The sequence below is a fragment of the Heterocephalus glaber genome, unplaced genomic scaffold (assembly GCF_053883595.1).
Source record: "Heterocephalus glaber isolate CG9 unplaced genomic scaffold, H.glaber_assembly_v1.0 deba00001504, whole genome shotgun sequence".
Lineage (NCBI taxonomy): Eukaryota > Metazoa > Chordata > Mammalia > Rodentia > Bathyergidae > Heterocephalus > Heterocephalus glaber.
Window position 1 is genome coordinate 46,914,425 of NW_028258324.1, and position 14,740 is coordinate 46,929,164.

The window sequence follows — 14,740 nt, forward strand, 5'->3', positions numbered from 1 at the left end:
TTTGGGGTGATGAAAATATTTTGGATTTATATAGTAGTTGTGGTTACACAATTTTGTGACTATACTAAGAACTACTGAATTGTACACTTTAAATGAGTGACTTGTATGTTGAGTTATACCTCAATAAAAATAATAAAAATTTAATTCCATGTTTTCCCTGATAATCTCTCATCTTTTTTGCTTTTGTTTGTTTGAGACAAGGTCTCACTACATTGCCCAGGCTGATTTCAAACTCAAAGTATCCCCCTGCCTCAGTCTCCTGTGTAGCTGGGACTAGGGCATGTGCCACCATAGTCTACTTTTAATTTCTCATCTTTAAGAAAAGGAAAACTGCCAGGGATTTTTAGCTCAGTGGTTCCGGCACCTGCCTCACAAGTGCAAGGTCCCAAGTTCAATCCCCAGTACCAAAAAAAAAAAAAAAGGGTTACTTCTACGAAAAGGAAAACTTATATGTGGCAATACAGATGCAAATTATAAATATTTACAGATTCCTGTAGGCAACAAAGTAAGCAGTAAGCCTCTCTCAAGTCACCTTCAAAGCATGCTATGAGATCAATGATGAAGGATTTTTCAAAGGTTCTAAAGAACAAGGGCTAAAAAAGAAAAAAAAAAGCTTTCTATGCCTGAACTTTCATTTCTCTATAAATTTTTGTTCCTTCTGTTTATTTTTCTACAGCATCATATAATGTCAAATTTGTCACAAATATACCAAAGTTTCCAATAATCCAATTAAAATTTGACCATCTAACTGCAGGCATAACAGTCCATAGCTCATCAATCCATATTTAATATGCTGATGGAGGTTCTCAATTGTCAAAAAACTGCTAAGTTATTCAACGGGCAGTTTCATTAAGAACATAATCCAAGTTTATAGCAGTTGGAGGATGTCATACCAAGCTGTGTCACATGTAACTCTAATGAGTCAATCTCCCAAGTCTAATTTATTATCACAAAAGTAGTTATTTTCAAAATTACTATTTCAACGCTTTCAGCACGCAACGGTACCAAGATTGGAAAGGCTGGATTCATACTACCTATAACCGAAATACTGTATAAATTATGTGACGTAGCCATGACCCCAGGAAAGTCAAGAGAATAGGTTATAAGAATAAATTCTTTCTAATCCTTGGTTGGCCGGTGTCAACAGAACAAATGCTAATGGATTGGATGACTGGCTGGTTAGCTGTTAAGTATTCACTGTTCACCTGTTTCATGCAATGACAATATACAGGGGCCTCCATGTGGAGGGCCTGAAAGATTAAAGTCTGTCTTCCCCCATATCTTTGAGGTAAATCTTTCCAGTTTTTTTTTTTTACATCCATTGATACATTTGTCATAATTCTTTCCATAAAAGGCAATAATGAACAGGTAAACAAATCTTATTCCCAAGAAAGCTTTGTATAATTTAGATAATATATGCGATTGACAAGGAGAATTAATCAGTGAACAAAGTCTAGATCGTGACGAAGCCTAGCGACATGCAGTGCCCTCAAATCTCAAACTGTATTCAAAATTTCCACATCCACAGTTTCCGGGAAGCACAGTAGAGTCACACTATCTGCGAGAAGGTGCGGCGAAGCACGCAACAGAAAACAAGTCCCAGAATCCTACCCAGACTCCAGATCCCAGAATCCCGCACCGCAAATCTAACCCGAGTGCCCAGTCGGCTGACTGCGGACGTGACCAAGTTGGGAACTGGGGTGAGATGCCATTGAATCTGTCTCCTACCATTTTTTCCTTCAGGGAAGGAGCTTCTGCAGAAATATGTTCGTGAATTTCCTATCACAGCTTCCACGAAAAGCCTGACCGCGGACGTACTTGGTGTTCGGGTGAGCGGTCCACTGTCCTCTCCCACCCGTCTCCAGCCCCGGAAAGATGGTGTCGCCCGGCTCCAGGCTCCTGGAGCAGGCTGTAAGGTAGCGCCCGCCCTACCCTGGAATGTGGGCCTTGAGAGCGAGCGAGGTGGGAGGGACCCCAGCGGGGAGGCGGGCTGGGCCCGGGCGGCGATAGGGACGGCCGCAGCCGGGGGCGGTGGGAGGAGCCGCGCGGTTCCGGTTGCCGGGCCGGGCGACCCTTGGGTCGGCGAGGCGAGGCGAGGCGAGGTGGCCGGACAGGTAGGCGAGCGGGCGGTCGCAGCTCTCAAGCAGGCGCTGGCGGCCGAGTCCGCGGCGCGCCCCTGGCACCCGCGGCCTCCCGTGCCGCGGCGGGGGAGTGAGGAGATGCCTACCCAGAGGGACAGCAGCACCATGTCCCACACGGTGGCGGGCGGCGGCAGCGGGGACTACTCTCACCAGGTCCGCGTGAAAGCCTATTACCGAGGGTGAGTAGGTCGGGTCGGGGCGTGGGTGGGAGCGGAGGGGCGGCCGCCTGCGCTTGGCTTGAGGGGGGAAGGGTGAGGGGCTGGCCGGCAGCTCCAGGCAGGGGTGGAGGGTGGGCGAGCTAGGGGGCTCGGGAGTCTCCCGGTCCCCCCAGGTGTGGTCAGGGCCCTCGGGAGTCTGGGGCTTGAGGGGCGGAGCGGAGTCCTAGAAGCAGCCTCGGGATAGAGTGGGTGCACCCGGTGGTGACCAGCCTCTCGGCTACTCAGGGATTTGCAAGGGCTTTACGTCATTCGTCCGGGCGTATTTGGGGTCGAGAGTGGAAGATTCCGAGTGATGCCTCAGTTAACTCCCTTTGCTGTGGGTCTAGAAGATAGGGCTGCTTCAGTTAGCAGGGCCCTTTGATTACCGACAGGCCTAAATCCTCTGGTTTTAAGTCAGGTTTATCTTTGCCGTGGAAAAGTTCATGAAGTGTAGTGGACAATGGTCAGGTTGTCAGTATATTGGACGTAGGGATTATACTTTAAAATTGATGCGTTTTTAAGGATGTGCTTTCGATATTTCTTTATGACCAAGATAAGTAGCAAATGTGTAAACTAAGATTTTGTCGACTCTTGTCTGTGTTTCACGGACCATCCAATAGGGTGAGATACTGTATTGTTGCAAGGTGTGAAGAGAAAGAGGCACAGCTTTAAATTCTGCGCTCTCTTTAAGTGAAATAGATCAGACATACAAGCTTAAATATCGAACGTTTTCTCTTATATGAGAAACCCAAAGTATAAATAAAAGGTAGATAATAGTAAACAGGGAAATAGATCTTTCACGAAAGGGAAAGAGACGAAAGATGGAAGGAAGGAGGAGGAAGGGGAGAGCAAAGGGATGAAAAAAGATTTAAGATATGTACATGTACCAATCCCCACGATGAATGTAATTATTATGTACTGCAAACACGTACTAATAAAAAATTTTAAAAATAAATTTTGTGCTCTTTACTCATTACCTGAGTTATATCTACTGTGGTTACCATAAATAATCCAGTCATGATAGCGTGTTAAGTCTCATTTGGTCGTCAGTGATGTACTTTTCTTCCTTTGAATTCAGTTGTGATTTGGAATTTCTTTGAGGTAATTATGTTTAGAAGCATTAGTAAGATGTAAGGTTAGTGTGAGCATAAACGTTTGAGACTAAGGATTAACAGAAAACGTATCTATTTTGGCCTATTTTATTGCTTATCTAGGCAGAAGTAAATTGCTTGAAAAAAATCCTCAAGGACTACAAGGTTGAAACTGTAGTACATTCACATTCCTGAGAGGATCAGTGAAGAGAGCAAACTTTCAAATTGCTCTGTTGTTTTGATTTCAAAGAGAATATAAGCCCTATATGTCCTATTGATTAGATGTAAGGACTTTCTAGTTTACTACCTGGAAGCCTCTGGCCTTTGTTAAGCTTGACTGTGTTCAGGAGTGATTTATAGGTGTTTATATATATTGGACAGTATTATAACTGATTTTACTTAAAACACAAGTGAGAAGGTTTTGATTTTAAACACCAAGAAATGCATTTTTGTTTTGTTTTGTTTTTAATTTGTAGCTGTCACCAGAGCTATTTTCTCCATTTTGGCTCATGGTCAGCGATGAACTTTGCAAGATGAGAGAAAAGCTTCCTTTTTTTTTTTTTTTCATTTTTTAAAACCTTACCCACAGTTTGATGGATATTTCACTTTGAATGTGTTCCATTTTATAAAGTTGATAATGAGTAGATTTTTGGTTGTTAAACTGTTCTCTGGTTTACCTTTATAGATTTCAATAATTTAATTTCTTGACTTATCATACTTAAGTACTCTGCAGTAACTCTGAAAGGTAAAGAAATTAGTGCTTCATCATGTTTCAATTTGACAACTGTACATAAGCATAATAAATAAATAAAAATCACTGTAAGCTTTTCTTTTGACCCCCACCCATCCCCTTCTTGTGGTGCTGGGATCAAACCTAAGGTCTCAACAGGTGCTAGGCAAGTGCTCTACCCTTGAGCTACATTCTTTGCCCAGCTTATCCTGTGCCAACAAATCAGTCTGTTGTGCTTTAGGAATACAATGAATGTCCTACAGAAAGTCTTCTGACTTATCTCTACAATTATATTCAAAAGAATAAGGGGCATACAACTTAATGTGTGACTAAATTTCTGCAAGATAAGTGACACATTGTCTTTGTGAAGTTGTTTTTGTTTTTTGAAACAGGGTCTAGCCGTGTAATTCAGGCTGACCTGGAACCTGCAGCAGTCTTCTTGCCTGAGCCTCCTGGAGTGCTGGGATTATAGGCATGTGCCACCATCTCTGACTTTTTTTTAAATTTAGGAAATTATCCTAGGCGTGATAGCACATATCTGTACTCTATGAGGGAGGCTGAGGCACGAAGATCACAACTTCAAGGCTAGCCTGGGCAGCATCAGAACTCTAAACTGTACCAATATTTGTCCTCTGAAATTGAATTTGTTAAGATTATATGTTTATTAACAGTCTAAAATGCTGTTTGTGATGTTACATAGTCAGCTGCTCATTAATATAGATGAAACAAAAATGAGTCATCAGTGATAGTTCATAAACAGGTTGGCTAATTGGCTACTTAATTATTATTATTTTTTTGGTACTGGGGATCGAACTTGGGTCCTTGTGCTTGCGCAGCAGACAGCGAAACCACTGAGGTAAATCCCTGGCCCTACTTATTTTTTAAATAGAAAATTCTCCTTTATTCTAAAATGCATAAGGACAGTATGTTTTTGAAAAGCTTTCTTTCTCCTCAGATTTTCTGAGTGGCTGTTATCACATATCATTTTTCTAGCAGTATTTTTCAGTGAATATTGAATCATGGAATATCAAGATTTTTTTTAGTGAATAAATTGCTCTCTTCTTTCAAAGGTGTGTATAGTGTTCTCATTGTGTTACATGTGATCTTAGTCAAAGTGTGGTATGTTTCTAGATATAATAGACATTTAATTTGATTTTTTTTCTAGTTTTGAAGTAGGAGATTAATATCACCGAGAATCTGCTTTTACTGGAGACCAGCCTAAAAGTGCCTGTCTCGCTGTCAGCCCCCTTTTTTCCCCAACAAGGGAGCTTTGCAGTGAGCAGCTTTCTTCAGTCATGACCTAGTGATGTTAGTTTGGAGGAAGAGAAACAGGTTTTGTTGGTTAGGGATAGATTGCCATTGTATGTACTTATCCTTATATACAGGTATTTGATATTATGGGTTAGAATTTAACCAGGGAATGCCTGATCTACTCATTTCTTTTCATTATGTATGCATAGGAAATTTTTCAAAAAGCTTGTAAAAATGCTTTGGAAACCATTGTGTTGAGCAATGATAATCTAGACAATTCCTTCTGTGCACATATAGACATAAAAAGTTAACTTTTTGCATATTTGTAATGCGTAACTGGTTTGGTGAAGAGGTATGTTGGATTTTTCTCACTGTGAACATGATTTGTCAAGACTTGTTTTTAAAAGTATTGCAAAATTATTTTAACAATATGCTTATTTTAGAAATGGGTCTGAGGAAATCAAAATAGTAGCTTGAGTTAAGGGTTGGAGAAATAGTAGCTGATTGGTCCTGAACCTTCTGGCATAAATGGAACCATAGAGCAGCTGATGCAGAGCTTACCAGGGAGAGAAAATTGGGACATGGTGGTCTAGTGCCAAACAGAAAATAATCCTTTCAGAAATTTGAATTAGATAGTATGGAGATAAATTGCCAGTAGCTAGACAACTGAGGTTAAAGAGTCAGAGAGAGGCTGCTGAGGCCAGAACTGACCATGTGCAAATTAAAAGTTTGAAGAAGCAGAGACTGGGGAAGTAGGAGAGAAAGAAGGCAACTTCTTTCAGAAAAATTCTCCTTAGAGGTCCTTGGTTCATGCTAGCTTTCTAATAACACACACACCCCAAGTGTTATTTTGCTTTTTCAGTCAGGGTCTGGCTAAGTGCCAAGTTGCCCAGACTGGGCTCCAATGTGGAGTCTTCCTGCTTCAGCTTCCTAGAGTGCTGGGGTTACAGTGTGTCTTGTTTTTTAACGGTTGAGATGAACCAAATTAAAACATGAATTTAAAATTCTAATCTAGCTTATGATTTCAAATATTCAGAAATTATTTAAACTGGGTTTAGTAAATGTTGCTGTATACCTACTGTAATCCAGGCACATGGTGCTATTCTGGGCACAGTGTATAAAGGTAGATGATGCAAGCCTGCCTTTGAGGAGCTATCGTAAAGGACTTGTAGAAGAAAAAACATGTAAGAGTTAAAACATTAAATGTGGGGTGTGTGTATGTATGTATAAGGTACTTACTTGAAGGGTGGATATTAGAGAGGAGTATGGGGTGAGAGAAACCTTCCTAGAGGATGAAATGCCTGATTTTTTTGAAGGATAGAGAAGGTTGGGAGTATAACTCCATGGTACAAGCATGAGTTAAATCTTATGCATCTCCTCCCCTCCAAAAAACAAAAGGATAGATAAAAATGTATCTGGTAAATGATGGTGTCACTCCAAGCATCAAAAGCAGCACAATAAGGTTGAGGAATTAAGGTCAGTTGGTTGTTAAGTCTCATTTTCATTTCTTCACAGAATACAGTGTGGATACTGCTGAGAAATGAGTCCAAGAAAGTTCACTGAGGCTAGATAATGACCCTTGAATGTCATTTGGTTGTTTATGAAGTACAGTCCAAGGAGAAGGAAAAGAGGGTTGATTAAGTGGACATTTTTAGAGGACATAGTTGATATGAATTAAAGATGTATTGTCTCCCTGGGGAAAGGAATGTGAAAACTCAAAGATTTCTTGTTTGAGAAAGGTGGGCAATATAGAAAAATATAAAGATTTGCAAGAGAAGGCAATTTGCTACCTGAAACAATTTATTTTTGGTTTTGAGTGCTTTACATGAGGTATTTGGGTGAAATACCGTATCTAACTGATCATTTGTTATGTACTTTCTCTGTATTGCAAGCACCATGCATGACAGCTAATCAATATAGGAATGTGGCTAAGAATGAGGATAGGAACAAAAATGCCGTCAGTGGTCAAATACAGATCACAAAGGCAAGGCACTAAAATTAAATTTTAAACATTTGAAAATAAGAACTGGATGTGATGGCCCAAACCTGTAATCCTAGCATTGAGGTGGCTGAAGCAGGAAGATACTGAGTTCCAGGCCAACCTGGGGTACAAACTGAGAACCTATCTCAAAAACAAACAACAAAAAAAGGAAAAGTGAAACATTCCTTCTGTAGCCTCACTTTCCCACTTTCTATGTGCAGCCATTGTTAACCATTTGGAGTATTCTGTATCATATATTGATATATCTTTGTAAGTATATGTCTATATAAGTATTCATATACCTATGTAAGTATATGTGTATAAGTAGAGATGTCTACAGATACACAGGCATATTTTATTTTTCAATAAATGGATTCATATTTTTACATATGCCTCTGAACTTTGATTTTTTTTTCATGTTCATCTTTTTATATCAGGATAAATAAATAACTAGATCTCTTTCTTTACAGTTAGTACACAGTGTTTTACCATATTGTTATCCTATATTTAATACTTTTTTCTGATGAACTTTTGAATTTATCCTCATTAAATTTGTCCCCATTTCAAATCATGTCGGAGGAACATCCATATATTTATTATACATTCTTACAAACACAAAGACATTCTCATTTTAAAATTTTATGTTGTCTTTACAAAAACTTACTAATTTACATTCTACGCAGCCATGTACGATTGAAACTTTTTCCTTATGCTCCCATTATATGATATGTCTTTTAAGTTTTTGACAATTGGATTGGCAAAAAATAGTGACTTGGGGGAGGCGGGGTTGAATGTAGGACCTCACGTATGTTAGACAGGTGCCCTATCATTGAGTTACATCCCTATCCCCTACAAGTCTCTATAAAATACATTATTGGTCATTTATATTTCCTCTTGATTGTCTTCCTGTCTTTTGCCCATTTTTTGTTGTTATTTTTCTGATGAATTTGTTGATTGACATTTTGTCTGTTGAAGTTGCCAGCACTTCCCAATCTGTTGCTTGTCTGGAGTTTTTCATTTTTATATAATCAAATCTGTCCTTTTATTTCTTGGTTTGCTGCCTATAGGTAGATGTATTTCTCACCTAAAAATATTCTACTATTTTCTGTTGTGCACTTTTTAAAATAATTAACTTTTCAATAAATCTGATTTTTTTTTTTTAGTTTAGTCATTGTAGTGTTCTGATACAACTTATTTTTTAGAATTCTAATACTATTTTTGAAGAGGTCATCCTTTACTTACTCGAAATAACTTTGTTATATACTATATTTCTCTTAATGCTCATAGATACTTGCTATTTTATTTCATTGATTTGGGGGGAGAGATTTGTTTTTGCACATACCACCATTGGTTTATTATAGTTAGTTTTGATACATAATGGAAAAGATCATTTCGTTAATTTTCTATTTGCAAATTCTCTTAGTTTTTGTGCATTTTCTCGCTTAGATGAGTTTTAGGTTTTTGTAGGTTCAAAAAACAAGCTAGGTGTGATGGCACACACCTGTAATACCAGTACTCAGGTGGCTGAGACAGGAGGATCGTCATGACTTGAGGCCAGCCTGGGCTACATAATTAGTTCAACGCCAACTTACTATATAGCTAGACTCTGTTTCAAAAAAGCAAAAAAAAAAAAAAATCTTATTGACATTTTGATTTGGAATTGCATTGAATTTACAGATTAATTTGAGAACTGATAGTTTTATAATACTGAGTCTGGCCTTATACATATGTGTTATACACCTTTTTGCGCATTTCTTGTTTTCAATACGGTTCTATGGCTTCTGTTCTGTAGGTCTTGCATGTTTCCTGTTTTTTGTGGAGTTTTGTGTTTTTGTTTTTGTTTTGGTAATTTTGTGGCTTTTGCAAGTGGGATCTTTTATTCTTATAGATGAATTGTATATGACTAATTTTTTTTCTCTTGTTTTTGTTTTTGCTTTTGTCTTTTTGAGCCAGGGTATCAGTATGTTGCCCTGGCCAGTCCAAACTCCTGAGCTTGTGATTTTACTGCTTCAGCCTCCTGAGTAGCTGGGATTACATTTTTCACTGCTGTACCTGGCTTTATAGTACCCATTTAAAAAAATTTTATTTTATTGGTACATTTTAGGTATACAATATAATGACATTCATCATTGGAAATTTGCACCTTTACATAATTTCTCTTGGTTCTTATTTTCCCCCTTCCCCTGCCCTCCCTTCAACCCCACCATCCCTCCATATTTACAAAGACTTTGTTTCCATTTTTTCATTTTCTCATATTAATTCCATTCCCTTCTTTCCTTTCCCATACCCCTCCACTTCCCTTTCCTCTTTGCCCCTTTTCTTCCTATTTCACATTATCTATTAAAACTTTTAGTCCTTATTTACGCTTTCAGTTTCTCACACTAGAGAAACTATTCAGTATTTACACGTGTCCCATTTATTTCACTTAAGAGTATTGCCCCAATGTGCATTCATTTAGCTATAAATGTCTCTAATTTCTCATTTTTTATGGCTGAGTAGTACTTCATTTTATTAAAAAAAACACATTTTCTCTACCCAGTCTCCAATTGATGGGCAATTGAGCTGCTTCCAAGTTTTAGCTATTACAAATTGTACTGCTGTGAATATGGGTGCACATATATCACTGTGGTATGATTCTTTTAATTCTTTTGTGAAGATCCCCAGCAGGGGAATAGCTGGGTCAAATGGGACCTCTAGTCCTAGTTCTTTGAGGCATCTCCATACTGATCTCCACAGTGGTTGCACCAGTCTGCACTCCCGCCAGCAGTGGTAGTACCTATTTTTGTATGTTTCAATTGAACTGGCTACTTTATTAATAATTTCTTAGTTAACTTTCTTAGAATTTATAGGTAGATAATTTCATTTCTAAGTAACAGTTTTGCCTCCTCTCTTCTGTATTTTATCTTTCTTAAGCATTCAGCTAGGATTTTCTAAACAGTGTTAAAAGTATAGCAGTGATCTTTTAGCTCAATGAAATACCATCAATAGTGAGAAAATTTTTATAAAGTATCTTCAAAATACCCAACCTCCTTATTTCTTTGAAATATGTCAAAGATCATACCTTTTTTTTTGTTTTTTGGTTCCCGGGATCAAACTCCAGACCTTGCACTTTCGAGGCTGGCGGCGGCGCCACTGAGCTAAAACCCAGGCCCCAAGATCATACTTTTATAATGTAATGAGCCTCCACGTTTCAAGAACTGGAATAAGTGTTTGCACTCTTTTGTTTTTTTTCTTGGTTCTGGGCACTGAACCCAGGGCTCTCACACGGAGCTGCATCCCCAGCCCTTTTTTATTTTGAGACGGTCTTGTTAAGTCACTAAATTGCATAGACTAGGCTCAAACTTGGAACTCTCCTACCTTCCAGAGAGCTGGGATTATAGTAGGTGTGCACCACACCTGGCTTTTTTGCTCACATTTTCATTGAATCTTTACAATAATGCACAGAGAGATCATTATCTTCATTTTCCAGGTGGTAACATTGAAGCTTAGTCAGTGACAATAGGAAGCTAGCTCTTAACCTTCAAAGAAATTTCTCTTTTCCCTTTTACTGTAATTATGGGGCTTATTACATTGCTTTTCAAAATATATTGTCAAATTTATATTTCATTCTTGTTTTTGAGTTCATTTTCTGTCTTATCAATTATTAAAAAATGGAGGGCCGGGGATTTAGCTCAGTGGTTTTGCTACCTGCTGCGTGAGCACAAGGACCTGAGTTCGATCCCCAGGACCAAAAAAAAAAAAAAAAAAAAAATGGAGAGCCAGGGATTTAGCTCAGTGGTTCCTTGAGCAGCAGGCAGTGAAACCAGTGAGCTAAATCCCTGGCCCTCTATGACTTTTTAATAAAATTTGAGGGGTACTACTTTGAGATTGTGTGAATATTCCATTCCTCCAAAACCTTTTATCCAGCAGTTTTACCATCCATGGATAATTCTGCCTAAACCAATCATTATATTGGTAATAACAAATAAATTTTTTATAAATATTCTGTATTTAGTTTGGCAGAAAAACTTATTTTGAGGTAGCAGCAGAACTGAATGTAGGCTTGGGAAGGGCATTAGTTTTTATTTTTTACAAGAATGATTACAACAGCTTTATTTTTAGAGTCAAAACTGGAAACAACACAAATTGCCTCCAGCAGATGGGCAAATGAACAATTTGTGGTTAATCCACACAATGGCATGTGATGGCTTAGCCAGTGATAGGCAACAGCACACATGAAAACCAACATGGTTATACTGATTGAATAAGCTCTACCCCCCAAAAAAACCCTCAAAAAAGAAACACACTCACACACACATACACATACACACACCTATAAGCTGAATGGTTACAGCTCCCTCACATCTAGACAACTACCCTCATGGGACACAGAGTACATGGGCTGCATGGGATGGGAGGACAGGAAATGATTACAAGTGCCCACAAGGAAAGTTTTAAAGTGAAGTGTGTGAAGGGCCAGGGATTTAGCTCAGTGGTTTCACTGCCTGCCACGCAAGCACAAGGACCCAAGTTCGATCCCTGGTACCCGCCCCCCCCCCCAAAATGATGCAATAAAGTGAAGTGTGTGTGTGTGTGTGTGTGTGTGTGTGTGTGTGTATTCATCATCACCATTGGGGTGATGGTTTCTAGGGTCTAAAAACTGCTGCCCTGCAGTCACTACATGCTGTCACACCTCATTCTATATCACAATACTGAATACTACACTTCAGTACTAAGTTCATTAGCTAAGCATAAATAATTAATCATATATATAAAAGGTACAACTGGGACCGGGGATTTAGCTCAGTGGCACCGCGCCTGCCTTGCAAGCACAAGGTCCTGAGTTCGATTCCCGGTACCAAAAAAATAAAAAAATAAAAGGTGCAACCTGCTGTGGATCTACCACCACCACCACAAGGGTTACAATTTGAAACTAACATTTCTATCTCTTAAGAAAAATTATTGTGAAAATTCTGGAATGTCTTAATACTCTTGTACTTAAATGAAAATGATGATATAATCCAGGAAATAAAAGCATCATAAAATTTCAGAGCTATCTACTTGTAAATGGCCAGTACTGCATCTTCAGAGAAAATGGCTCCTTTGTATGGAAAAGCATTGTGCCTGCCACAGGCAAAGCATCAATGCACGTATGTTGCTTTAAAAGTTAAAATGTCACCAGTGCCCAACATCACAGAAAGCTTTCCTAGTTTTTCTTTTGCTGTTTGTAAATAGCACACTGAAATCAGGCATGATGGTGCATGACTATAATCCCAGCATCCTGGGTGGCTGAGACAAGAAGATCACAAAATGGAGTCCACCCTGGCAAATATAGTGACTTAGTGAGACCCTTAGTGGGTGTCTGAAAAGTCAAGTCTGAGGATGAAGCTCAGTGAGAAGATAGAGGGTTCCAGCCCCAGTACTTCAGATGTAAAAAACTAATAGAAGATAGATAGATAGATCTTAGATAGATAAATTCTCTCCTTGCTGAGACAAAATACTGAACACCCAAAGTTAAAGGGGAAAGGTTTATTTAGCTTACAGTTCATGGAGGTTTCAGTCCATAATCAGCTGGTTCCAAGGCAGGCTGACAGAGGGGCAACAGTTCATGGCAGTGGGCAAACAGCAAAAGCAATAAGAGTTTAACATCTTTTTCTGCCCCTTTTATCTTATTCAGACTACTTAGGGCCACACCCTTAATCCTAGTGCTCTCAGGCCTAGCCCCACCAAGAATTAGTCACACACTCTAGATTCAGCCAGCTCTGAAAAAGTGTGAGGCTTGGGGGTTGGGGGGGGATCTAAACATAAGCCACAACAATAAACATAATAAAAATAAATAGCCACTGATTTACTCAGTATAAAGACAAAGATGGGGCACGGGGTCTTCTTATCAGAGGGGAGACTCAGGTTGTGGACCTAAAGACATAACCTCACTTCCTTGGGAACATGTCCAAAGAGAACTTGGAGCTGTGGTAACAGGCATCACAATCTAGTGAGAGCCACCTCTGAGCTTACTTGGTCGAGACAACCAACTGTAAACGTGCTGAGCAACTTCCCCACTTGGCAAGGCTTTAGCCTCAGGCAAGGGAAGGCGTCTTTGAGTTACTGAGAAGACCGTTGACTCCATCCATATGCTTCAGGTGGTGTTGCAGGAGCTACCCAACCATCACAGACAGCCCAGGGCAAGTCTCCCCAGGGTCAGCCTCCAGAGGCAGAAAGTGCTGGCCACAAGGCACTCAAAGACCCCAGGGAAGGTCTCCCTAGGTCCAGCTGTAGAGGACATTGAGTGGAGCTGGTCACTGAAGTCCTTTATGCCATTTGCCTACACAAGACAGTGGAGCTCCAAAATACCAATAGGAGCCAGCTCAGCCATTGGGTGAAGTTGGGAATAGGTGGGACTCCTGCTGGACACTAGGGAAGGATCTCAAGGGCCCTGGGGCCCAAACACCACAGCTGGGTGGGCAAGGAGCTCACAGTCCTGCTCCCACAGAAATCTGGGCCTGTGTCCTCCCCCACTGACATACTCTCTGTCCAGCCCCCAGTTTGGCAATGAGCAAAGTCATGGTGTACATGTTGGGAACATCAGAGAAAGGACACTGATACTCTATCACTTCACCTGTTGTGATGATTTGCAGCCTACCATTTTGCCCAGATGTCCATGTGGCATTGGACTGTCCTTCCATTCCTTCTCCAGCTCTTACATATCTATCATCAGATTACCAGAGCTGTGTTCACCAAAAACATCAGAACCTCTTGCTACTCTGTCCATTTCTCTATAACTTGTTGTCTTTTTAAAGACCAACGCCCTGGGTTTCACAGAACAGGACCTGGTGCTTCTGGGCCACGTTACATTCCAGAAGAGAGGTGATGACATTGGCCTTTCAGCCTTTCATGCTAAGGGACCTAGACTTGATTTTTTCTGGGGCCATTTCAGCAGCACCCCAGGGAGCATCCAGGGTCTTTCAGACCCTGTACAGACCCCCACCCCCCCAGACCCACCTCTGTTTTCTCATCTCTATCATTAGATATGGTCTCAGCACACATGGGTTGATCCCCACCCCCTTTAAAATTTGAGACAGCCTCACTATAATAGGTCAGGCTGGCCTCGAATTTGTGGAGATCCTCTTGCCTCAGCCTCCCATGTGCTAGGATTTATAGGTGTGCATCACCACACCCTGCCAATTGATGCTCTTAATACAAGGAATCACCACTTCTAACAAACAAACTGGTCCCAAAATGCTAGTATTTCTAACTGTTCCTTTCTGAAATTTAACTTTTAACTCAGAGAACCACTTTTTTTTACTGGGGCTCTCCTGTTGCCCCATGCCACAAGCCACTCAGGACTTTGCAGTTTGGTCCAAGCTTCAATC

The 14,740-nt window shown here is 40.1% G+C and overlaps 2 protein-coding genes across 5 annotated transcripts in view; one reads left to right on the forward strand and one right to left on the reverse strand.

Annotated features, from left to right (window-relative positions):
- Positions 1–1,864, reverse strand: part of Phc3 (polyhomeotic homolog 3) — a 114,258-nt gene extending 112,394 nt beyond the window's left edge. Inside the window, exon 1 of the mRNA XM_021254030.2 lies at positions 1,729–1,864. The gene's annotated coding sequence lies outside the window, so the exon portion shown is untranslated. The remainder of the gene's footprint in view (positions 1–1,728) is intronic.
- Prkci (protein kinase C iota) overlaps positions 1,798–14,740 on the forward strand; it is an 84,205-nt gene continuing 71,262 nt past the window's right edge. For 2 of the 4 annotated variants that reach the window (XM_087186502.1, XM_087186500.1), the window contains exon 1: positions 2,063–2,320. In XM_087186502.1, coding sequence (XP_087042628.1) covers positions 2,220–2,320 — 101 coding nt within the window. In that variant the 5' untranslated portion in view covers positions 2,063–2,219. Of the gene's footprint in view, positions 1,917–1,981; positions 2,321–14,740 lie in introns of those variants that run through there. The other 2 variants (XM_087186499.1, XM_087186498.1) reach the window with 2 other exon arrangements.